The 27,998-nt window shown below is 38.0% G+C and overlaps 1 protein-coding gene across 2 annotated transcripts in view; it reads right to left on the minus strand.

The window, feature by feature from the left end:
- RAB3C (RAB3C, member RAS oncogene family) overlaps window positions 1-27,998 on the minus strand; it is a 286,347-nt gene that overhangs the window by 236,259 nt on the left and 22,090 nt on the right. For both annotated transcript variants that reach the window (XM_035291538.3, XM_017969908.4), the window contains exon 2: window positions 18,946-19,173. In XM_035291538.3, coding sequence (XP_035147429.1) covers window positions 18,946-19,173 — 228 coding nt within the window. The remainder of the gene's footprint in view (window positions 1-18,945; window positions 19,174-27,998) is intronic.

Here is a 27,998-nt window from a genome sequence, read left to right on the forward strand (position 1 = left end):
AAATCACAGCAATTAGGATGTCAACTTGGCAACATAACTGTAAGAACCTCAAAATTCTATTTTCTGGGATTTATCCACACAAAGGGGTATTTGTACCATTGAAAACTATCATTATTTATAATGACAAAAATAATCAGGACAAAAGAAAAGCCAGTAATAAAGGATTGCTTAAATAAATCATTCCTATGTTGCTACTTATAACCAGGTTTTCAACGTGTATTTTAGAAAAGATTCATAACATATATGTGAAAACACAGTTGGTGATATAGTATGTATATTTTCTTTAAAATACAGAATATACATATAGGGAAAAACTGGAAAGTTGTATGCCAAATAGTTACCTTTGGGTAGTAACATTTCCCATGATGTCTTTTTCTTTCTATTTTGTATTTGCAGATTTTCCACAATGAACATATGTACTTTAAAACACTAATAAAAGCTAATTATCTTTCTAAAATCTACTTCGTATTAAAATTAATTATGACTAAGCCTTGAGTGGGTAGCTCCCAACTATTTTTTCTCTTTCCACCTTTCCTTTTAAAATGTTTTATCTTTTAAAGGAATATATTAATTTTGGAACTTATAGTATATCTAAAATTTAAAGAGTTACTCTAAATTCTGTCTATTCTTCTTCAGTTAAATCTTCTTATAGGAAAATCCCAGAAAATCTTTGGAGTCATTGGGGATAGAAATTGCAGATCTTTTACTGTTTCAGCACCAGAATATATCCAGGTAATGAATATCTAATCATTTAGACTGAGAGTGAGTGAGTGATAGCAGGAGAGATAAAGGGAAAGAGGAAGACAGAATAAAGGAAGAGGAAGAAAAGCAGGTAAAAAAAATTACAAAATGTAGTTTGAATATTCAAACTTGTTTTGTTTTGGTTTCTTTCTTGAGTTCAGGAAGCCAGAAAGGCTTATTAAAAGATTGTTAAACTTTTGGTAACAAATATGACACTTTTGTAACATCAGGGATGGTAAATTGGAAGAGAATTATTAAACCATTCAAACTGAAAAGTTAAAAAAAAAGTTGTTCTTTGAATTAAAAAAAATAAAAAGATGATAATACTTTCTCAACATGTCCATTCTTTTCATGGTTATTTTCCATTAATGTGAATTTAACAACAACAACAAATAACCTGATCTATTATTAAATGTTTCTTTCCTATTCATGCTTCTGATTTGCATATGCTCCCTATCAAGTTTTCTAATTATTTTTATATGATGTATTGAATATGCAAAAATGTTACAAATGCATGAACTTTAAGGACTTGTATTAAAGGCCTTGACATAACCAAAAGAAAGAGACTGAAATTCTCATATGCCCTTCCTGTCTTTTTGGTGGTCTGTTACTGCCTTCTCATTGCAACAGTGTTCTTTGGGAACTGAAAAGGAAACAATTCCAAGGTTTATGATTCACCATTTTCTGGGTGATTTATTTTTCAGCCTGGTCTGGCACATTTTGTTTCTCTTTATTTGTTCTTTTCTATTAGACGAGGCTGATAAAATGATATTAACATAATTGAAAATACACTGGAGAAAGCATTTGGTGAACATAAAATCCAAACAACGGACTGGGATATAGGGAGTCCAATCAGAAAACTCAATAACACAAGTGCAGGCAATAAGTAAGGCAAAAGTAAATAAAGGGGCAGAAATGCTAGAACAAGGTGATGGCTAATCAAGGGGCATCTACGGTAGGACATGAGTTAAAAGACAGGATTCAACATTCAAGTTATGGTGAATACTTGACCAGAACCCAAACGAAATAGAGAGATCAGCATTCAGGGCAGGAATGTAGTTTCTACAAGGACTGGGACGCCAGGAAAGGACATTTGGACAGTAACCCATCTACTAGAAAGCTGGGATAGAAGAAGGAAATCAATTTCTAGGAAACTGGGATACCAGGAAGACCAGATAGAAGATCTATTTGAATCTGAGCAGGTGAACAAGTATGTTTTGATTTTATATATTCTCTTCATCTAAGATGGATTAGTTTTCAAGCTGGGGTGGAGCCAAAATAATAAATACAGTAATTATCTCACCCGCCTCAAGTTTGCAGGCTTGAGCGCAATGAGTCAAACAGGTAATTAATGTAATACTATATTCTCTTTGGCCCATGCTTTAACTTACTTAATTTGATTGCATTTTATTTTTAATATACTCAGTGATTTTCAATTGTCTTCTTTACTTCTCAAATGCAGGTATAAATTAGTAACCAGAATTAAATAACATGTTAACACAAATTTTGCATGTGTGTCATTCTATTACCAAACACCATGCATTGTCAACCACCTAGTGAACTCTTCCCTCCTGAGAACCTTATTTGCGTATTATGATCATGGACTGCCTTCTCAAACTGTCACAGAGTGGTATTTATTTTCCTTTCTGTGTCAGGAAAGAAAACAAATGCTCAGGGGACAACTGTTCTAGAGGTAAGTATCCTCTGTGCTTAGAGCACAGCCTCCGGGCTAGAGGAGGAAGAAGGAATCTGAGGATGTACAAACCCTGGTCCTGACAGGCACTTGCACTAGCCAAGTCCAAGGAGGTTTCTAAGTCCAGACGCAATTAGTCTGATTTTAATTCCCAGGATGACAATTCTCTGTCTGGCTAAAAAAAAAAAAAAAAAAAAAAAAAAACTGTAGAAATCATTCCTGTAAGCTCAGGGAACTATTCTGTGTGCCAAATGACACCACTTTAATTTAAAAAGGGGTTTTTGGAGGCAGGAGCCTTTGTAAGTCACCAATTCACTGCTCTGCTTTCTTTAAACCATTGAACCCAGGTTAAAATGCATTCCTTTGGAAAGCTTCCATTAAGAATGGACAGCAACTTCCCCATATAACTTCCCATATCTGACAAAACAAAAGAGACTTCCTTATTTATTTGATCTTAAACTTTTCATTTGCCATTTTAGTACATTTCTTCCTACTTTGTCTTCAAGATAAACAGGTGGGAGCTGATAACCTTTATTTACAGATGGGTATTCCAGTGTTGTGACTCTGGACACGTGATGACTTATCCCTTCAACGCACCACTGAACACTGGACAGAAAATATTCTTGTCACTTCTTTGAGTGTTTTTACATCAACCATCCACCTTACTGTGGCACCTTTACATAATTGAATGCAATAATGCTCTTGTACCAAAAAGTGTTGCTCTTTTGTATGTATTATCTCACATTCTGTCTTTTCCTCACTATCTCTATCAGCTTTATTTTAGTCCAATTGTAAATCTTCATCTTGAATGACTACTTCTTCTGCAAAGAGGAACAACAACCTCCAATATATTGTTACCACACTGCCTCGGCATTTCTCCCCCACTGACTCGGGAACTGACTTAGACCCAGGTTCTGTGGGGCCCAAAGTTTATAATATTTGAGAGGCATCTTGCAGAACTTTAAGTTTTTCTCAAGAAGAGAGTCAGAGAGGTATGACCTGAGGTGGTTACGGTGGGGCACTCTGATTTAGTGGTTTTATATTAACAGGGAAAAGTTTCAAAATGGCAAACCATAACATTCTGAGACAGGATGTTGAATTTTTTTCTTGGTCTAAGCTACAAATAATAACCAGAACTAATACTTCTGGAGTCTTACCATTTATGAGGTTCTGTGTTAAATGAAATACACGTTTTAACCTGATTATTCCTCATAACCATAGTATGGGGGAGATAATCTAATATGCCCATTTTACAGGTAGACAAACTGGAGCTGAGAGAAGTTAGGAAGCCTCTAGAATGGAGCCGATTCAGGATTTGAACCCACACAGTTTGACATGAAGGTCTGTGCTCCTAACCAGAATGCTACACTTGCTTCTGGGAAACAGAGTTCTCCCAGGTGATCTTATTTCCCTGTGTAATATTTCCTTAAACTTTTCAATGGTGTGAATAAATACCCCTCAACTTGAACTCCTGAAATAATGGGATAGAAGAATGGTGGTGATCGTAAGAACTAAAAATACCTAATAAAATTTAGGAGTACAAACGAACAAATTTAACAATTAAATACAATAAATAACAATTAAATAGGGTAAATGAGCATGACCATAACTCTGTTAGGTATGACTGTACTCATTCATGAATTGATTATGTGCTGAGATCTCCTGTGGGCCAATAATGCTAGATGCTGAGACTCCTGAATTAAACGATGTCTAGTCCATAACCCATAGGAGCTCATAACTTAGTGGAAGAGGCAGATAAGAAAAATCAAAATCTGAATGGTATTCATATATCTGTTAATAATATGACTTTTATTCAGATATTAAAAGTTTTAACTCTTGCTCTCATCTCGATTTTTTTCTCTTCTCTATCTGGAAGAATGTCCATGTTAAATGATTTTCCTGGCACTATTTACTATTGAATCTGTATCACACAAATACACAAGTTATATTAGAGTTATGGCAGATTCTCTGTGGGCTAAATGTCTTTAAGTTTGTGCCTCCCCCTCCACTTTCCTTCCTATTGTCTAGTTTTAAGAGACCTCAGGGGCTTTTTCCATAAAATCTGCCATCTCCAAGGGGGCTTACCCCATGGATGGAGTCTGCCAGAGACATGTCTGTATGTTCTTCTTCCCTTGTTCTAAAAGACATTGTAGAGCAATGGTTTTCCAGGATGAGCCCTTCCTGCCTTCCTCTAGGTAAAGGGTTGGGAGGTGGAAGAAAAGAAATGCAAGGCTTCTGAGCTTGCTGAAAACAGGTCAGTTCCCTCTAGTCACTGGAATTTTCTATATCCCTTCCTTTAAAGACATGACTCCATGACATTAAAAAAATTTGCAAATCACTGTGGGAAATGCCAAAAAGCCTAAGGAGACAAATGTCTCTTTAGTTGAGATAGAGATAGTACTATAACATCCCCATTTTGCTTCATGTCCAGTTCAAAGACTAGAATAGAAAACTGAGATGATGCCAAATGGAGAGAAAATGCTTCTAAACTTCAATATCTAAGAATGTAGTGAGTAGGAGGAAAAAGAAAGAATTCAAAGCAAAGTTAGCAACCAGACAGAAGTGGGACTGTACTAGGTCATAGAGAGAGGGAAGGAATGATGATAGGCTGGTAGGGAAAGAAGAGAAAAGGATAAAGGAGCAAGTAGAACCATTGCCAAATAGAGTAAGAGCTCTTAAGCTTTGAAGCTATTTTCCCAGGCACATACACCCTCTGACCACAACCATGCTAAAGGAAAGGTCTCCAGCCTGCCACCATATTTGGGCCAATTTGGGCCACCATATTTGTGGCTCTAGAAAACAGAAGGAGGTCTGAGAAGAGGATCTTAGTCTGCCCCTTCCCCAATCCATCCTCAATGTTTATACACTAAAGTAGACCTCCCTTCAGCCCTCCATGAACAGACACAATATGATAGCATGAACTCTTCCTCAGGATGGCAGTTATCACCTGGGAAGTTTATTGGAAATTCACATCTCCTGATTCTGTTTACAGAGAGATTTTAATTCAATAGGCTTGAAATGGGGTTCAAAATCTACAGTTTTAACACATTCCCCAAATGATTCTCACACAGGACTGACTCTGAGACCACACTTTGTAGGGGCCATGGTTTCTGTGTTAAAATTATTGACCAGACATCCTCTGGGAGACAGTGGTGCTAATAAACCCCAGTGTAAAAAAACTGTTCACCCAGGCTTCTAGTTTCTACAGCCTTCTTTGTCTGGTTGCTTTCATATGTGAATCTCTCTCATATTCTGAGATCAGACTATCTGCAAACTTGAGTGCCTCCTAACCATAGAATCACTTTCATGTGTCATCATCAAGGCCAGGCTGAAAGGTCTCAGCAGATCTGTATTTTCACCAATCTCTGAGTAAGAAGCCTCTCTCCTTTCATCTCTGCTTTCAGCCTTTCTTCCACTACAAAACTCAATTTAGAATTTCATTCTCAAAACCACATATACAGACCTTGCTACAACATTTGCAGAAGCTAGCCATACAGCAAAGTAAGAAAAACGCTTTCAATTCTCAGTCTTTTATTATATTTCCAATTGACAATAAATTAGGACAAATTAAGGGGTAGAGATAAAATATTCTGAGTTTTGTCTTAACCTGAAGGTTAATTCCTTTGCAAAATTTGAAGAGAGGAACCTCCCCCACAAACAAAAAAAACAAAAGTATTATGCTTTTTCCTTTCTTAAAGTAGGAGGGCAGATCAATTGTTTAATTAAAATGAAATAATTTATATCAGCCCATTTCTCCCTCTCAATTACAGTAGAGTGTCAATAATTTGCCTTGTGAGTCAGAATCAGCCTTCACACAGGGACTCTAATTTCAAGAGTCTAGGGAAGATGACCCACCATTCAACTTGTTGCTGAAAGTTCATTCACTTCTTTGCTTCACAAACTGCTATTCTAAAATTTAAATACCATTGAATGTTTGAGACATTAGCCTATCAGTAATGCATAACTTCATGTAACTGAACATTTAGCTTCTGATAAACTTTGAAAGACTCGGATTTCAGAATCCAGGAGCTTGTTTTCACCAGCTATGCTCCCTTTTTCAGAATTTGGCCAGAAAACCCAATGGCTTCTCCACTCAGTTGCCCAGTTTGTAAACCAAATGGAGGATGGAGGGAGGAGGACTCATCATATTCGTCCCCGGCCTCCTTTCTCAGAACTGGGGAGACTGTTGCTTCAGTGAGCCAGATTTGAGCAGTGAGGTGGGGCCATGGGACCTATTTCCCAGTCCTTTGCACTTGCTGTTGCCATACTGTTAAAAATAGCTGGTATAAAGGGTGTGTGTTTGTGTTTTTATTTACTCATTTTCTCACTCAGATACTGCTGAAAAATAAAAACTTCTTTCTGGTTTAGTCTTCTTTGCAAGACTCTTTGTCCTAAGCTTCAGACCTGGCTTCCATAGAAGCCACCTATTGTCAGAAGATCTGCTGCCTTTAATCTGACAGCATATGGGAGTTTTCCAATCATTTACAACAGCACGGCCTCTTTATAAAGATGGAGCTGTATAAAGAAGTTCCCCTTGTGATATATGCCAACATTGCTGTAATCTTCTGCTAATATTATTAATGATTTATATGAGTGCCTTCTATTGTCTAGAGCAGGGGTACTGAAAATGTGGTCTGTAGTGCCTAAAGTCTTTAAGAGGGTCTCTGAATTGAAAACTACTCTCACAATAATACTAAGTTTTTATTTGCCTTCTTCATTGTTGTTCTCCAATGAGTATACGGTGGAGTTTTCCAGAGTTAACTGACGTGTGATACAGCAACAGGTTGAATAAGAAAACAGATATGAAAAATCACCTGTCCTTTATTAAGCCAGATATGAGATTTTTTTTAATGCCACTCTTCTTGCTAATTTTACTATCTTTCAAAATATAGTCATTTTTCCTTAAAATATGTTCTTTATGCGTACATACAATGGGCTTATTCTGATTTTAAAATGAAAATATTTTTATTTCTTCATTTTAATTTATAATACATTAAATATCAATAGATATAACCCACATTCAAACAAGGTCATTGGTGACCTCAATAATTTTTAAGGGTGAAATGATTTTAAAAAATTTAAGAACACCATAAGAGGCACATTATACACATTAGATTATTCCTTAAAAGAGCCCTGCAAACCAAATATATTTTGCCTACAAGAAAAATATTATCCTCATTTTATAGAAAATGAAAACCAATGCATCACAGAGTTTAATAACTTGCCTGCAGCCAAACTATCAGACACCCAAAACCCTTTACTTTTTCTTGTGGTATCTCTCTTGCTGCACTAATTAAAGTTGGTTCTGAGTTAGGTATATTTATGAGACTGAATGTACAAATGGACAACACCCAGATCATATGTAAAAACAGAACTTTGACCCACAACCTTCAGCAGCCTTCCCAGGAAATCAACCTCCTTATCTACAATAAACACCAGAAGAGCCAGCCTGTTAGAAGTCAGACTTGCGAGAAGCCACACTGCTCTAATTCGTGACAATCCTGGAGGCTTAGCAAACACTTTTGTAATAATTTTCCTAAAAGGGCCAGGACTTGATTAATAACTGACAGCTTCCCTAGTTTTTGTCCCTGCTTCCAATTTAGGATCAATCAAAGACAGCAAAATATGTACCCCAAGCCAATCACATAGGATACCCCTCTTTTTGTAAGCAGGCCTACAGCTTCCCCATGCTAACAGCCTCCAACCAGGGCATACCTGAAGGCTCCCCCTTTTTTCCCACTGTAAAGCTTTCCCACTCTTCTCCTTGTCTTTGAGTCTCTGCCAAAATGCAAGTTTTGCAAAATCCAAAAATTTTGTAAAATCATTAAACTCTCCTAAATTATCCTCTTTGTTTCTCCCCAAAACCCTGTCTCATACTTTACCTACTTGAACTCTTTTTTATTTTATGTCTCTTTTGTACTTTTCTATTGTTTATCTGCTATTGTTTTTCACACAATCCTTTGTAAACATTTTTAAATTGATTTAGTTGTTTCCAGAGATTGTAAAACAAGATGGAGTCCTTGCTTTCCCTCTCTTCATATGCATCAGCACCTTCAGCAAAGTGATATGTATTAAGTGATGCTCGTATCTGCTCTCTCTTATCTCGCTGTTTAGCTGCCACAGTGGAAATGTTCAGGACCAGCAAAATTAGTGTTCAGAGAGCAAAAGTAGAAGGAAAAAGACGAATTTTCCTACTACTGAAAATAAGTACTACCCAACTAGGAAAATGCTGTACTCTTTTCTTAAGTCTGACTTAAAAAATAAATCTGGAGTAATTAAATGCTTAATTTGCACTGAATTTAAGCTGTGTTTAATGCCAGAACAACTGGCCAGTTCAGTTTAACTCAAATGAACCAATAGAAAAATAACCACAGGTGACCTGGTGGCATGGACACAGCTCACATCGTAGTCCAGGAGCTGCTGACATCACTAGACAATATCATATCCCAGTATGTGAATAACAGCTCTCTGTGGATCCAATAATTTATAATTGTTTTGTTCTAGGGCAGAACATCAATTTTATGAGGATTTAATAAATAAGCTATATGGGTTTGCCTTTCCTGTACAGTTGATGACTCTATTTCAATGCACAGATGGCTCCAACACACCAGGAAACACCTCAACAACACAGCTCACTGCACTTGGGCATATTAAAATTTACCAGTGGTTGGTGAGAGGAATCCAGGTACCCAGAAGATATGTCATCTTGTCAATATGCTTGTATATATCATTACTTCAGGACACCAAAATTAAAGTTCTTCATATAAATACCTGCCTGGCAATTAATTTATGGACCAGAAAAAGTCTACTTGCTGTTGCAGAAAGTATGAAGGGTTTGGCCCATAAAAAAAAGGCTGCTGAGAGACATAATAATGATTTGTTTCTTGAGTACTTATTATATGCCTGGTATTGTGCTAAGAACTTTGTAAATATCATTTTATTTCATCTTTACAATAAGCCTGTAAGCAAAGTATTATTATTATCCCCAGTTTACAGATGAAAACACTGGCAGGGAGAAGTTAATTAACTTGCCCAAGGTCATAGTATCCATAAATCTTATAGGCACAATATGAACTCAGACGGCCTGGCGTTGGAGCCCATTGTTGGTCACAAAACCACTATGTGATATTTTTGTCCTATGGGAATTTAGAACCAAGTAAGTCTAGAATAGTTCTAATATAAAAGTACCACCAATGTGTTCAGGCAGGTAAATATATGAAGATTACAATATAGTGCAAAGGGAGGCTTCTGGGAGATCAAATTAGATCTGCCCTTACTACAAAGCTCATACATACTAATTTAAAAGATCCTCATACCTATATATCGAGCCACTTTCCTCTCAACTTGGCTAAAAAAAAAAAAAGCATCATGAAAGTAAAAAATTAGAATTGGAAAGGAAAGCAGCTAGAAACATGAAGAAGGGCAGTTTGACACTGAAGAAAGAAAACATATTAAGTAGAACTAAGTATACAGAAAACATCATCAGATACTGATAATCCTGAGCATCAAGTTGGCTTATCTTTTGTGTTCTTTTTCTCCTGTGATAAACAAATGTGCAACACATATTAGAATAAATGTCATTAAAAGATTTAATTTGTTTAAAGTTCTCACAATTTGAAGCTTTACTGATCTGAAACTTCAGTTATACAGAATTTTCGTTCTCTGCTACCAAAATTATGCTATTCCAATTTTTTGTTTGAGACAGAGTCTTGCTCTGTTGCCCAAGCTGTAGTGCAATGGAGCAATCTCAGCTCACTGCAACCTCTGCCTCCCAAGTTCAAGTGATTCTCTTGCCTCAGCCTTCTGAGTAGCTGGGATTGCAGGCGTGAACCACCATGCCCAGCTAATTTTTGTATTTTTAGTAGAGACGGGGTTTCTCCATGTTGGCCAGGCTGGTCTCGAACTCCTAACTTCATAATTTGCCTGCCTGACCTCCCAAAATTCTGGGATTAGAGGCATGAGCCACTGCATCTGGCCAGTATTCCAATTTTTAGGTTTGAGAGCTGCTTAGCAGTCTTGGGATAGAAGTTCTGTAGGAGTTGGGCTGACTAGGGGATCATGAAAGAGATCGATCTGGATGGAATATAATGTCATGATTTGTCCATTTGTACCTTATATATTCCTGGAAAAACTTTTTCCTCCATTGATTGTTGGCTACTTTTTGATTTATTATTTTAATCAGTTATAAGGTTTGAAGTCACTCTATAAGCAGTAGAAAGAATTATGTGACCAGTGGGGAATTATTTAAACTCTCTGAGTCTTGGTTTCCTCATATCTTTATAAAGAGCAATATTAATACCAACATTTCTAGGTTATAAATAAAATTTCGAGCATTACAAATAAAATATGTACAGTGGCTTGTTGAGAACAATTATTCAAAAGTTGTACCTATAGAGAAAGAGTGCAGCAGAATGGATTAAGAGAAAAAGCTCCAAAGCTAGGTGGTCCACACTCAAGAAACTAGCCACTTCTTATCTATGTGACTCTGGGCAAGGAATATACACACTCTGTGCCTCGGTTTACTCATCTGTAGACTGAAGACAAGAATAGCATCTATCTCACAGGGGTTTTGTGAGGATTAGATAACTTACTATCTATAAAGTATACACAGCTGTTCCTGGCATATTAGGGATCACTGCATACCAGTTTGGGTTTTTTTTTTTTTTCCAGTTGAGTGGATCCTTTTCATTTCACAGATGAGATAACTGCTTCCCAGAAAGGTGAAGTTATTTGTCCCAAGGTTACACAGAGAGGTTTCAAATCCAGTCTCCTGCCCTGATGCCTCTTCTTTATCCCACTGTCTTGACACACCTTTGCCTGCATGTTCACTGTGCACTGCTCTTTGGTACTAGCTGTCAATGTGTCCCATCTCCCACATGTGTCTTTCTTGACACACACGTAAATTTTCCACAAAAGTAGAGGTGGATTTCCAGGAAGCTGATTAAAGATTAGGCTTTGGGTACCTTCCAAGTGGGCTTTAGCAATGTGTTTGTACGGCCACCTGCTTTCTGTCATCACTTCATAAGGAAGACATTTGTGTATCCTTTTCCTTAAAGAGGACTGGCAAACTGTAAAAACTTCAAGCCCCAACAGTATCAATCCACCTCTGCTCAAATAGGGGCAAAATAGGAGGAAAATCAGGCTCTGTTAGCTCAGTTAGCATCTTGTATAAACCCGTATCAATCACCTAAAACAGGCTGCCCCTTCCCATTGTTATTTTTCATTTATCAGAGTGCTCTGCTTAGTTCTCCACAGCACTTACCACGGTCTGTATCTCTTGTGCATATTTACTTTCAGTCCTTAATTCCTCCATGGTATCTGGCACATAGTAAAAACTTGTAAATACTAAGTGAGTGAGTGAGTGAATGAATGAATGAACAAATGATTCTTTTTCATTTGTCAGTTCTCAGCTCAGATACAGATACACCCAGAAAAACCTTCCAAGGTCCTCAGGACTGTGTTGGGTATCCTCCCTGTGTGTGCTGTGCTCAGGCCTTTTGGGCCATTTACAGCAGCAGTGGAATTCCATCTCCTATGGCTCCTGATGGCAGACCCTCGTAATGCTCTACATTATATGTCCAATGCCCAGCACAGTGCCTGGCACATAGTAGGCACCAACAAGTACTGGACTCAAATAAATTCCTTGAATATAAAATTCTGATTGTTGATATACTATTTATGGAAAAGAAGAAAACTAAATGCATTGAGTGCCTGTTTTGTGCCCAGTATTGAACTAAGTATAAGTATTTACAGTAGCAAATACTTAACAGCTCAGGGATATGGGTTATTTTCCTTCACTTCATAAATGAGGAAATGGAAGCACAGAGAAGTCAAGGCTTGAGGTCACACCCTAGAGAGAATCAGGGCAGCATTTGAACCCTGGGTCACCAGACTCTAAAATCCCTGCTCAAGTCAGTAGGCCACTCTACCTGTTGGCAGAACGGTTACTGATCCACAGGTTGATCTTTTCTTCTATGTTTGTTTTCCTACTTCCCATGGAGCTGGTGAGCTCTATTAAGCCAGGAACAAAGTCTGTAGCATCCTTTGTATTTTGTCAGTGCTGGCTGAGAAGAGCGGTTAAACACAGTGGGATGCGGGAGCTGCTGCATTCAGCTGCCTGACAGAGTGAATGTTTTCAGGCATCTTGACATTTCAGACACAGTATCAGCTTCCTCTTAGGAGTAAAACTAAATCTTCCCTTTCTCAATCTCTCAGGAAAAGCAGATGCTAAGTTAGAAGAAATGTGATGGGGGAAAAGAGCATACAAATGACAGCACCAAGAATGGTCTTGGCAGCTGTCACTGGCTTGGGTAGTTTTCTTAAGAAGCTCGCCTGGGCAGATAGTGTTGCTTCCTTATAAAGAGACAAGAGGACCTAAATGTTATTCTGGCATCAGTGGGCAGGGTGACTAGGCCACCTGAGCACCAAAAGCAAAGACTATAGGCAGAAATATTTTCTTGTAGGTATTTACACCATTTTACTTACACTCTTTCTTTCACACCCTTTTCTTTATGTGCACATTTTCCAACAGCCGAAACAAGACTCCAGAAATGTGCAGGAAGAAGTTAGCTGAATGTGTTCCAGTCCCTCCTTCTGTGCATATCTATGTGCTTTAAACACAAAACAGATAAAGCACACGGTGCTTATGCTGCCAGATAGTAAGTTCCAAGCACAACTGATTCTTTTCTGTTAACTATAAATAATATCTTGGACGGGTCACAAGAAACTACTGAAAGATACTGAGTAATTATATAGCATGGAAAAAGTACTTGCTATGAATTAAAATATGTGGAATTTGATATCAGATCTGAAAATTCTGACAAATCAATTGGCTTCCCTAGATCTCTTCTACCATGTGGTCAAGCACATAGGCTTAGGACTCAGTGCCCAGGTTGGAATCCTGCTTGTGACTATAACCTTGGACAAATCACATTGTCTTTCTGATTTTCTGTTTCCTTGCTATAAAAAAGGCTAGGCCAGGCGCGGTGGCTCAAACCTGTAATCCCAGCACTTTGGGAGGCCAAGGTGGGTGGATCACGAGGTCAAGAGATCGAGACATCTGTTCATCCTGGTCAACATGGTGAAACCCAGTCTCTACTAAAAATACAAAAAATTAGCTGGGCATGGTGGCGCATGCCTGTCATCCCAGCTACTCAGGAGGCTGAGGCAGGAGAATTGCCTGAACCCAGGAGGGGGAGGTTGCGGTGAGCCGAGATCACGCCATTGCACTCCAGCCTGGGTAATGAGCAAAACCCCATCTCAAAAAAATAAAATAAAATAAAATAAAATAAAAAATAAAAGAGAACTAATAATACCACCTTCATTTATTTGGTTGCTGCAAAAAATAAATTTTAAAACGCATAGAAACGTAAAGTACTTATGTTATGGGGCAGCACTGGGCTTGATAAATGTTGTTATTATTAATAGTATCATCAAATGAGGAGGTTGAGGCAGAAAATCTGTCAGATCTTTTCCTGGCTCGATGTGCCAGGTCTCCAAATACTGAGACCCAAAAATGTACCAATCCTGTAGTGAGAGAGTTGGGAATCATAGCATTTGTCAGAGTGAAATTAGTGACAGAGACTGGCCCTGGGGCTCCAAGAACTTTCCCTCCATATTAACCATGTCTTTTATTTTTATACATTTTAATTTTGTATTCGGATTCTTTGACATCTGGGGCCTCACTGAGTCTGGAGGGACTGCCCCTCCCAGGATTAGCCAGTTTCCAGAGATAGTAAACAACTCACTGGAGCACTCTTTTCAAAGGCAAGTCAACCAATCCAGAGCACATACTCCCAACCACCTCCATTACTCAGCTTTCACACTCTGGGCCACTATCCATCTGTCCTAATCACCAGGACTAATTACGTGCCAGGCAACTGGGGGATTGCCCCTGCTTCCCAGAGCCCACTGAAATTCTTCAAACTAGCTAATCCACAACCTGCTTACTCTGACTCTCCCATTCTTTCCTCTTTCCACAGAGATGTGTAACATATACAGGAAGTATAAATGTGTCTATATTACCTGTTAAAATGCTTTATTTGAATGTGGACTGTGCTAACTAGTAGATTAGCAAATCTACTAATCCAGTTTGAAGAATCAGAAAATCCCTATGCAGCACATGACAAGAAAGCAAACCATCAAGTAGAAAACAAGAGCTTTCCCACTCAAGCTCTTCCTTCGTGACATAGTAAAAATGCCTCTTGGGGCTAGGCATGGTGGCTCAAGCCTGTAATCCCAGCACTTTGGGAAGCCAAGGCGGGTGGATCACTTGAGGTCAGCAGTTTGAGACCAACCTGGCCAACATGGTGAAACCCAATTTCTCCTAAAAATACCAAAATTGGCCAGTGTGGTGGCACACACCTGTATTCCCAGCTACTCAGGAGACTGAGGCAGGAGAATCACTTGAACCTGGGAGATGGAGGTTGCAGTGAGCTGAGATTGTGCCACTGCACTCCAGCCTAGGGGACAGAATGAAACTCCTTCTCAAAAAATAAAAATAACAATGAAAATAAAAATTCTACTTGAAACCTGATCTCAAGTTTGATTTTTCTATAGCTGGAGGATTCCACTGACAACCAGGTTGAGATTTATCACAATTTTTGCCGTACAACACTTACCTTGAGAAGAGGTATAATGTCGTAGAACTCAGACTAGCCCAGCTAGCAGGAAACCTGGATTTTAGGCTCTGCTCTGGTACTAACTGTAAGGTAAGGTCAAATCACTTAGCGTCTCTATATCTTGGATTCCTAACTTGGAAACAGTTCTATTTGAGGGCAGTTTAAAATGAATAAAGTGATCCAAGTTAAATCAATGTCTGAAACCTGTCTTGTAGAGAAAATGGTATATCTATTAATCCACGATGGTTTCCATACTAGGAAACCATTTTGCTTCATTTCTTTGAGATATATAATAGGCTAAGATGATGTGGATCTTAATGAATTAGATACACATAATATAAATGCATAAAGATACTGTAAATTGGGAAGAGCAGTTCACTACTTGGTTATTAAAGTACAATGAGATGATAAGCCATCAGTGCTAAATATATTTCCAAATAAGTGATTTGTGAGAGTTGTTAAACAATCATAACTACCTACAACTAAATATTTTCCAGCACACTTACATTATAGTATAATACCAGGGTCCCTAAAATTATTATAGGAATGCCTATACTTAAGCATACCACTGTTGCTCCTCACTGTATCTTCTCCTTCAAGCCTCAAATCTGAACTCTCAAAAACATTTTCAACATCCCAGATGTATCACTCAAGTTTGCCATCTTCAAAAAAAAAAAAAAAAAAAAAACACCACCACCAAACTCAGGAAGACTCTTAATTAGAGCAGTGTTAGAATGTGATAGATCTAGCCTGGAATCCCCTTGTAGCCATCCTGACCAAGTTATTTAACTTATCTGACTGTCCTCAGGTAAAACAGGATAACAATAAATACAAAGTTGGGTTGTGAGAATTAGAGATAAGGCATAGATAAGGCCTAGCATATGGTATGTATTCAATAAATGCTAGCTACGCATTTTTTTTTTTTTTGAGACGGAGTTTCACTCTCCTTACCCAGACTGGAGTGCAATGGCGCAATCTCCGCTCACCGCAACCTCCCGCTCCTGGGTTCAGGCAATTCTCCTGCCTCAGCCTCCTGAGTAGCTGGGATTACAGGCACGCGCCACCATGCCCAGCTAATTTTTTGTATTTTTAATAGAGATGGGGTTTCACCATGTTGACCAGGATGGTCTCAATCTCTTGACCTTGTGATCCACCCGCCTTGGCCTCCCAAAGTGCTGGGATTATAGGCATGAGCCACCGAGCCTGGCCCTATCTATGCATATTTTTATACAATTTGTTATTTGCTTGTAGAAATACATAATTATCCAATGAGTATTAATTTCCCTTTATAACTATACAAGTTCAATAAACACAAAATCTTTGTATTGTGCTTCTTTTAAATGTTTCACAAATTAATAGGCCACAATAGTATGTATAATAGTATACAGTATTGTATGCACTATTGTAAAACCAATTTTCACACTCCTAGAATCAGATGTGCCTTAAGAGCACACAAAGAACACATGCACCTAAACAGGAAGAAATTGGATTATGTTTTAATTGCAACAATATTAATGGCCATTAATCTACTACTGTGACTGATGAGAAGTGAAAACTGAAGGATTCCCAAGTGGCTGAACCCTGATAGGTGTGTGGGTGACTGCAGAGCAGGAGAACGGAGGCCCTAGAATTAGGTCCCAGACCTGAGTGTCTATAGACTTGAAGGTTTTGTTGTTTTTTAAAAGAAAATGGCAGATTTTGGAAGATTAGAGACAAATCTGGAGAGAATGATATTTCAGAGACATTTTGATGAACTTACAGAAACTGAGAAGCGTGAGGCAGTATTAGAGTAGAAGCAGCTCAGGAATCTGAGCTTTGGTTGGCTCAGAGAAGAGCTACATTCATCCAGAAGTGAGATGTAGACAGGAACAATTTATTTCAATGCCTCCGAAAAGGTTAGTGAATTAGCACTGGCCTGGTACCAGCACTGAGTGTTTTAAGAAAAGTATTTTTAAGTGTGAAAAATAATTTATATTATTTGAAATACATATGATTTACATTAAAGATATATCATTTTGTACCTCAAAAAACAAATTCTGTCAAAAACATACATTGAAAATTTGCTATAAACTACAAGACTGCCTTAACACACCATGTTGATGTTTTATGTAAATGATTCTAACAACTATTTTTAATTATCTCTACAACAGAAAGAAGAGAGGAAAAAGTGGAGCTATCAACAAGAGGAATGATTGTTCTTTCATATTAGCAAAAAGAACACTGTCATGGAGTTAAGGGGTGTATAGTTTCCAAATTAATTTAATTTTCCATTCACCAAACCACTGAGAATTAAGGGACCTTTCTTAAAACTTAATATGAAATGTATCATGTAACAATTGGGTTGCCTACGGTTCAAAAGGAAGAGAATGAATCAGGACCCAGACATGAAGCAATGGACAAAGCTTTTTCAGCTATACAGGAGTGTGTGACTGGTATCTATACTAATTGAGGTCAAGTTCCTGAAGAGTAACGCTCCCAATAAAAATGGCTTTGGGGAATGATGGAGCAGGGAATATGCTCAACCTAAGGCCTACTTGTACAAGTTCTTATGTGAATTATAATTAGATCTGAAAGACCGCAGAGTTAGAATAAGTAAAACAGTAACGGCCTATTGCAGCTATCTAAGAAGGTACCTGTCTGTATATATACCTACATCTTTAAATTTTACTTTAAATTTCTACTTTAATAAAACCTTTAGGATGTTTAAAGGTCATTCAGTTTATATAGATTTTTAAATAAGTGGATGTTTTCTTTTTTTAAAAAAGTTAAAATTATCTGCTGTGAGATTTTTTTCTGTTTGTTGTTTGTTGTTTGTTTTTAGCTTTCTATATTTATGAATGGAGGCTTATTGTCAGTCCTACAGATCAATCCTGGTACCAGCACCAAATGGTAGTAGCTGTTGTAAATGTCTCAGAAGAAGGTAGAAAACACCTCTTGGGAAATGCCAGATTACAGATCAAATCAGTTTGAGTGGCAGAGGTATAAAGAAATTTTCCAAAAAAGGTACCAAAACTTACTGTAGAAACATTCTGCCTATGTACATATTATGATGTCAATAAAATATTTACCACATCAGTCTTTTTCATGCAACCATTTTTTTAATTGGTTACTTCATCTTTTGTATTACCTTGGACCTGCTATCCACATATATTTTCCTCTGTTTTTTGCTCACTGGGTCTCCTAAATTTATCCCACAAGTTTGGCTACCTCTGATCTTCTTCTGGAGGTAAGGAGAGGCATAAAGGTAGCCAAAACTTCAGGGGAACTTTCTGTTTTGGGAAGGCTGTTTCAAATAAAATAAATGAAATAAAGATTTCATTTCATTTGTTTTGTCTGCATATATGAGCATGGCTCTTAGAGTTGAAAACAGTTTGCAGAGTATAAATAGACCATCTTTGATAATGTTATATCTGGAGCTTTATGAAGGGTCTAAACCTATACTTTTCCTGTATTTGGTTGTTTATCTTCTTTAAAATGCCCAGGAAAGGCTGGTTTCTGTGACCTAAAAGGCCAGATCTACTTAGTCTATTTTATGGACTATGAAAATGTCAGAGAAGGAGTCACAGACTTTCTCAAGGTTACACAGATCATAAAGGACAGAGCCAGACTTAAAGTTCGTTCCGCCAGCAACAAGATAAAGGTTCGGATTTTTTTTTCTTCTGAAGACTCTTAAGGAGTGCCACATGAGAACAAGGCATAATAATTCACCCTTCATATCTTAAAGAATAATCATCACTGCTGTCTTTGAAACAGAATGTTCTGCAGCAAAGAGACTGGAAATTGAGGCTTGTGGATGCCATGGGGATAGAACAAGTCGGAAAGCTTCTCCCTTACACATGGATATGTTCAACACCCCAACCTGAAGAACACTGCCAGTTCAAAGCCACTTACCCAAATCTGAAGCTTGATTCTCTTTTCATTTTTGAATACAGTTTTTACTTTGAAGTCGATCCCCACTGTGCTGACGAAAGCAGATGTAAAGGAGTCATCCGCATAACGGAATAGAAAAGATGTCTTCCCCACACTGCTATTGCCGATGATGAGTAATTTGAACATGTAGTCAAAGTTCTGATCAGAGGAGTCTTTCTGGCCATACCTAGCATCTTGGGCAGAGGCCATCTGTGATAAAAACAAAACAAAAACAAAAGAGGTATAAATCAGACTCTCATTTGATATGAAGTTGGCAGCATACTCATTATTGGGTGTGCCAGAAACAGATGTCAGACACTCAGGAGGCGAATGGAGAGTGCTCCCCAGTCTTCCTCTGATGTTGGTATCCATGGCAATAATTCCCTGCTGGAAGACAGAACAGCAAATCTTACAGGCCTTTCCAGCTGTGCTGGTGCATGTCACTGCTCAGCATTCAGAACCAATCAAAGACACCAAAGGGGATATCTATAAGGGTAACATGACAAGCAAAGATATAAGAAATTGGCCAGGGCATGTGGGCTCTGAAACTTTATAATCCTACTGATGGACACCAAAGTGGCCGAACAGCAGAGTGTTTCTTCCCGAATTATCTGAATGATTAGAATCTCTCTTATTTCATAGGGAATCACTCCCAAAGCATATCTCTACTTCATTTATTATCATATCAAATCAACATCCTAACATAAATAGCAGTGTCTTTTAAATTAAAAATCATTGTGACGGCAAATATATACAGTTAAAACAATGTGCCAGATACTATTAACTTATTTAATCCCTCACAATAACCCAATGAGATGGGTACTTTTTATTATTACTATACTTTAAGTTCTGAGATACATGTGCAGAATGTGCAGGTTTGTTACATAGGTACACATGTGCCATGATGGTTTGCTACACCCATCACCCCATCATCTACATTAGGTATTTCTCCTAATGCTATCCCTCCCCTATTCCCCTACTCTCTGACAGGTCCCAGTGTGTGATGTTCCCCTTTCTGTGTCCAGGTGTTCTCGCTGTTCAACTCCCACTTTTGAGTGAGAACATGTGGTGTTTGGTTTTCTGTTCTTGGGTTAATTTTCTGAAAATGATGGTTTCCAGCTTCATTCATGTCCCTGCAAAGGACATAAAACTCATCCTTTTTTATGGCTGGACAGTATTCTATGGTGTATATGTGCCACATTTTCTTTATCCAGTCTATCATTGATGGGCATTTGGGTTGGTACAAAGACTTTGCTATTGCCAATAGTCTGCAATAAACATACCTGTACATGTGTCTTTATAGTAGAATGATTTATAATCCTTTGGGTATATACCCAGTAATGAAACTGCTGGGTCAAATGGTATTTCTGGTTCTAGATCTTTGAAGAGTGACCACACTGTCTTTCACAATGATTGAAAGACAGTGTGGTCACTCTTCAAAGATCTAGAACTAATTTACACTCTGAGATGGGTACTTTTAATATTTGCATATTAAAATGAGAAAAATGAGGCCCAGTGAGAGTAAGTAAGTTGCTTAACTTCATACAGGTGTTAATAGTAGAGGCAGGATTCAAACAAGCAGTGTGGTGCCAGGGCTCACGTTCTTTACACCTGCCCTACTTCCAAATGATGGCTAGGGAGGCTTGCACAAGTGCCCCAAAAGACCATGTAGGAAATATTCACCATGAAATGCATCAGTGGAGAACCTGACGTGGGTTCAAAACAACTCCACTACTTATTGGCTGTGTGACCCTGGTTTGTTATTTTAAATTGGTGTGCCACAGCTTTCTGCCTTACATGAAATGAAAAAATTTAATATCTAACTTGAAATTCTTGTGAAAATAATAGATGATATAGCTGTAAAGCAGATATGTAAACCATCTAGCATAAAATAGAAAATGGTCTCTACAACCAATTGCAAATGCTTTAGGTGGATATTGACTTTTATTCAACTTTTTTGATGATCATCTTAACATCTGTCACAAAAGATATTGCATTACTTCTAAGTATCATTTGGCTCAATATAGAAAAGAGGTATTTAGAATGTTGCATCTACTGATTAGTACATTTGCTCAGCACATTTTCTGATGCTATAAATTATTTGGCAATTGTTGTTCTGTTTAATATGGTAGCCACTAGTCACATATGGTGATTTAAACTTACATTAATATGAAATAAAATTATAAATTCAGTACCTCAATCATACTAGCCACATTTCAATGCAAAATAGCAACATATGACTAATGGCTACTGTACTGGACAGGGCGAGTACAGAACATTGGCATAATTGCAGAAAGCTCTATTAAAGAACACTAGGCTAGATCGCCTATTTTCCATTGCCCATAAAAGCTGATTAATAGTTACATCTTTCTCTCTGGGGTAGGGGGAGGAAAAGGGAGAAGCTCCAAGGAATAGGAAAATGTTAGAAACAGTAACAAATGGGAGTGGATCAGACTTGATCCACTCAGCCTCATCTAGGACAACACTGGTTGCCTGAAGTCAGGGGGGGTGTGTGTGTGTGTACACATATGTTTACAGAAAACTGAGGAAAAGGGAAATGGTGAGGTACTGTATTCCTCTTCTACAAATACTTAACGCCAGCAAGATAATACAATTTTATGTATAACAAAAAGGACAAAAGAAAAACCGTGTGTATCTCATGAAAGTTAAGGGCAATAAAGATTCAAATTGCATTTTATGTTTTCTTAGTAAACATAAACTTAAGCATTTCTCTTTTTAAGTCTATACAGCCACACCAGTATATTCAGAAATTATGAAAACCTGTAACAAATGCTTCCTGGAGGGCAGAGGTAGGCCTCTAAAACAGGCAGACAGCATCACTTTCTTTTTTGGCCCACCAGCCCACATGCTAAAGTAAACTTTCCCCAACACACACAAGCCAATGGCACAAGTAGGACTGCAACTCTTGACCACTAATTTGAACTATGATATCTTGCTGTGAAGATTTCTGGTGCCCCAGGAATCCAGTTAACTGTTTTGTTTGGCAGTACTATTCCTGCGGACATTGCCCTTTCACCATTTAATACTCCTCTCCTATATGAGCTGCTAAGTTCAAACAGGCCTAAAAGTGGCCTTCATTATGAAGATTCTTTTACCTTTTTTCATATAAACCAGTTTGGATTTGGGGGTCTGGTAAGAATGCTCAGCTAAGCCACAGCCAGAAAAGAGACCCTATACATTTCCTAGAGCAGCTCACTTATTTGGCCTGATAGCCTCCTCTCTGTTGCACCCCATAACCCTATGGTGACATTCCAACTGAGGCCTGAGGATCTCTGGGATGCCTCAGAAGAAGATCTAATTAAGACTATCAGTCTCAGGTCCCATTCCAAAATTAGGCTGGTTTCAAAACCCAAAGAAACACAATTGTCCCTCGGTGTCTATAGGGGTTGGTTCCAGTACCTCCCATGGACACCAAAATCTGCAGATGCTCAACTACTTGATATAAAATGGTGTGGTATTCACATATAACTTATACATATTCTCCTGATACTTTAAATTATCTATAGATTACTTATAATACCTAATGCAATGTAAATGCTATGTAAATGGTGGATATTCTGAGTTAAGATATGATAACAAGAAAGAAAAGTCTGTACATGTTCAGTACACATGAAATTTTTTCCCAAATATTTCCTATCTGTAACTAGTTCAGTCTATACACAGGAACTCATGAATATGAAGGGAAAACTATATAGAGATCATTAACATATAGCCTTTTGGAATATAACTGCAGGCATTTAGATGAAGGCAAGCACAACTGGGACAGCAATATCTTTAATTTCAAGGGCTAATATAACTTGTTGTGTTGGCAACAAAGAAGGTAATGGGGGCAAAAGAGGGTGTCTAGGAGGGAAACAGGGCTGGTGGACCCAGCAAAATTGTGTACCCAGAATTTTGTGTACCCAGCAAAATTCTTCTTAGGGAGAGACTCTAAATGATTAATTAGAAAAAGGTATTAATTTACTCACTCTTGAAGACTGTTTATGGGTTTGCTTTTTTTTTTTTAAACTATTCCCTAATTTACACACATAATAAGATTCACAAAGAGCCAAAAAGATATGCATTGGAAATGTATGTGTGTTTTTGTAAAACTTCAGAATAATGAAATAAATCCTAGCTCAGAGGATGAAGAAAGAAACGGCTCTAATCTTGCTAAGACCACAAGTGAAGCAATTTGACAGCATATGAATGTCAAAGAGGCTTATAGACAGGCACTAGGCAAGTTTACTGACATCTCTAAATGCCAAAGTCATGTGAACATTCTCAGAATTTTCATGGGGAAATACAGCTGAAATCTGAACAGAGGAGCAGGCAAGGAGCACATCAAATTTCATAATAGAGTTACAAAAGTAATTCTTCAAATGGCATTAATTTCAACTTCAAATAACAAAAAACCATAGAGTTGGAAAGAATCTTCAGGGCAGTGCAACTTCCTACCCATCATGTCCCCTTCATGGCATCCATCATCTGAGGTTGTTGTCATAGCTTCATCCTTCACACTGAGCAGCAAGATGTTCACTATGCTGTGAAGCAGCCTTTACAGCATAGAGAGAATGTCGGGTATCTGAAGGAACCCATCAGGCTCTGTAAGCTTTCTCTCCTCCTGCGTGGATGATCCCAACTGATTTAGCCTCTCTTATACATAGGACATGTCTGAAAATAGAACATCTCCTGCTAGGTTAAAACTGACACTGCTTCAGATTTTCAAAGTCCCATGTGTGGCTCTCATACTTGGTCACAGCATTTCAGATATTTATCTCCTTAGTGCAAAGTAGAATGAAACCATTATATCTTACCAACTTGACTTAACAGTAAAGTCTCCAAAAATGCTCATCAATGTTTTCACATGTAACCACAGACTTCTTCAGAGTTGTTCACATTTGTTTTTCAAATTACATAGGAAAAAGAAATTATTTGCAGGAATTACCTTGTGCACTCACAAATCTAAACTGCACTAAGCCATTCTGTGGATCTGATGAGGAAAAACAAAAATAAGTCATTTCGAAGTTACTATGTTTCATACAAACAGCCCCACTAAAAAGCAGGCGAAGAACATACACAAACACCCATGCATGCACACATGCATGCATGCATGCATACACATACACACCCCTAGGAACACAGCTAACCAGGGAAGTGAAAGATCTCTACAAAGACAATTATAAAACACTGCTCAAAGAAATCAGAGATGACACAAACAAATGGAAAAACATTCCAAGCTTATGGATAGGAAGAGGCAATATCATTAAAATGGCTATACTACCCAAAGCAATTTATACATTCAATGTTATTCCTATTAAACTACCAATGACATTCCTCACAGAACTAGAAACAACTATTTTAAAATTCATATGGAACCAAAAAGGGGCATGAATAGCCAAGGCAATCCTAAGCAAAAAGAACAAAGCTAGAAGCATCATGCTATCCAACTTCAAACTATACTACAGGGCTACAATAACTAAAATAGCAGGGTACTGGTACAAAAACAGACACATAGACCAATGGAACAGAATAGAGAACCCAGAAATAAGACTACACACCTACAACTATCTGATCTTCAACAAACCCGAAAAAAACAAGCAGTGGGGAAAGGACTCCCTATTCAATAAATGATGCTGGGAGAACTGGCTAGCAGTATGCAGAAGATTGAAACTGGACCCCTTCCTTACCCCATATACAAAAACTAACTCAAGATGGATTAAAGACTTAAATGTAAAACACAAAACTATAAAAATCTCGGAAGACAACCTAGGCAATATCATTCTTGACATAGGAGCAGGCAAAGATGTCATGACAAAGATACCAAAACCAACTGCATCAAAAGCAAAAATTGATAAACAGGTTCTAATTAAATGAAAGAGCTTCTGCACAGCAAAAGAAACTATCAACAGGGTGAACAGACAACCTACAGAAAGGGAGAATTTTTTTGACAAACTATGCATCTAACAAAGGTCTAATATACAGCATCTAAAAGGAACATAAACAAATTTACAAGAGAACAACAAACAGCCCCATCAAAAAGCAAGGAACATGAACAGACACTTTTCAAAAGTAGACATATGTGCACACAACAGGCATATGAAAAAAAGGTCAACATCACTGATCATTACAGTATTGCAAATCAAAACCACAATGAGATTCCATTTCACACCAGTCAGAATGGCTATTACTAAAAAATCAAAAAGTAACAGATTCTGGCAAGGTTGCAGAGAAAAAGGAACGCTTACACACTGTCGGTAGGAGTGTAAATTAGTTCAACCATTGTGGAAGACAATGTGGCAATTACCCGAAGACCTAAAAACTGAAATGCCATTAGACTCAGCTATCTCATCACTGGGCATATACCCAAAGGACCAGACATTGATCTATTGTAAAGACACATGCACATATATGTTCATTATAGCCCTATTCACAATAAAAACATATGGAACCAACCTAATGCCCACCAATGTTAGACTGGATAAAGAAAATGTGGCACATACACACCATGAAATCCTATGCAGCAATAAAAAAGAATGAAATTATGTATTTTTCAGGAACATGGGATAGAGCTGGAGGCCATTATTCTTAGCAAACTAACTCAGGAACAGAAAAACAAATGCTGCATATTCTCACTTACAAGTGAGAGCTAAATTATGAGAATACATGGACACAGAGAGGGGAACAAAACACACTGGGGCCTATTGGAGAGTGAAGGGTGGGAGGAGGGAGAGGATTAGGAAAAATAACTAAGGGGTACTAGGCTTAATACCTGGATGATGAAATAATCTGTACAACAAACCCCATGACACAAATTTACCTATATGCAAACCTGTATATGTACCCCTAAACTTAAAATAAAAGTTAAAATAAAGTTACTATGTTCCAGCTACTACTATTGATAATAACCTGAGGGTGAAAGGAAGGAGGAACTAGAGTAAATTATTTTTTAAAAATGTGATTCTTTTTTGAAATTAAAAGGGTAAAAATAAGGATGGGACATATGTATTGGAAGTGCGGAAATACAGAAAGTGGTTTCTAACCACAATCATTGTCACCTGTGAAAAAAATAAAAGAAAATGGCAAATTTCAGATTTAAAAAATACTCAACATTGTTAATACTAGAATATGCAAATTAAGACCACAGTGAGATACCACTATATACCTATTGTAACAGCTACAATTAGAAAAAAAAATTAAAACCTCACAACAATTGCTGGCAAGAATGTGGAGCAACTGGAATGCTCATAAATTGCTACTGAGACTGTTTAAAATGGAACAGCCTCTCAGAAAAACAGTTTAGCAGTTCCTCATGAAGTTAAATATGTATTTACCATATGACCTAACAATCGCACTCCTAGGGATTTGCCCAAGAGAAATAAAAACGTGTACACACACACACACACACACACACACAGAGAGAGAGAGAGAGAGAGAGAGAGAGAGAGAGAGAGAGAGAGAGAGAAATCACTTTCCTGAGAGCTTCAAAGTAAAGACTAAATTTTTTAAGCCAAGAAAGAAAATATTTAAAGTTAGGATTTCCAAACACCTGTCACCTGGACTACAGGCTATTTCTTCTGGTGAAAGTCCTCATCTGTGCACAGGTTTGCAGGTTTCCACATTTGTCTCTCAGAATTGATTAGAATTGTGATGTGCTTTGCAACCTCTAGCCCGCAATTTCTCCATGTATCTGCTGCTGTTTGCTCTTACAAGAGCCAGTTCACTGTTTACAACTCACCATTGAGCTGAAATGATGCTGCCCAGGGAATAGGAAGTGGCCAAGGCACTGGAAGGTTTAAATTCTAACCCTGGCTTCTGAAATAAAGGGCCTCTGAAAAGGGCAGATTCAGAAATTTTATTTATCTTTTTCTTTACTTTAGCAGAGAATGAGTAACTATTTAATGGGACTCACAAGAGAATGTATACAATACTATGCCAAATTATGGTAATGCTTTCAAGATGCAAAGCACTATACATTTTAAAGGTATAAAGGTATTCCTCAAGCTGAATTTCTCCTTTCAGCCTTTCTCTGGACCTCCAACTCATGTGTAGCTTCTTTAGAAGATGTGGATAACTCTCAGCTTATGTATAGGAATATGGCTAAAAAATAACAGTGCATGGGTCTTACATGTTCTAAGTGCTTTACATGTATTATCACACCTAATCCTTGGAAGGTGTGATAAACTCATGGGTCTTATATGTTCTATGTGCTTTACATGTATTATCACACCTAATCCCTAGAAGCTGTAACTAGTTTAACCATTAGCATCCCTTTTTAAAGGAACAGAACTTTCTGGTACATTTCCAAATGGCTACTTTCCCCTTTCCCCTGCTGGAAACATGAGACATTTTTCTCTGATCTTCACTGGAGGACCTGCTAGGGCTCCTGAAGGTAAAATGTAAAAGGTGTGAAGGGGCCCCTTAAGACTGGCATCCCCTGGAATTTTTCTTTCTCAGACTGGGCCACACTGAGCCTCCAGCAATGCAATTATAGTTCAGGTTCTTGTTGTTGTTGTTGTTGTGGTTTGAGATGGAGTTTCGCTCTTGTCACCCAGGCTAGAGAACTCTGCAACCTCTACCTCCTGGGTTCCAGAGATTCTCCTGCCTCAGCCTCCCAAGCAGCTGGAATCACAGACACCAGGTGCCCGATGCCACACCTGGCTAATTTTTGTATTTTTAGTAGAGTCAGGGTTTCACTGTGTTAGCCAAGCTTACCTTGAACTCCTGACCTCAGGGATTACAGGTGTGAGCCATTGTGGCCGGCCAGTTCATATTTTTCTACTTTAGTGCTAGTTCCCACAGAAGTTTCTGCTCTGTATACACCTGTCTGTCACTCCAATTACTGGGGGCAGTGATATGCCCCATGACTTCATGTATCTGATGGATATAAGAAGGGTTGTTGATTTTTAGTTTGTTCAACTTTTTTCTAGTGTGAAGATGGAAGTGATGACTTCCAAGCCTCTCAAGATGCAGAACCAGAGTTATCTCCATTTTAAAGATGAAATTAAGGGAATCTGAGAAAAGGGAGGATCATG

The sequence above is a fragment of the Callithrix jacchus genome, chromosome 2 (genome assembly GCF_049354715.1).
Source record: "Callithrix jacchus isolate 240 chromosome 2, calJac240_pri, whole genome shotgun sequence".
Taxonomy (NCBI): Eukaryota; Metazoa; Chordata; class Mammalia; order Primates; family Cebidae; genus Callithrix; species Callithrix jacchus.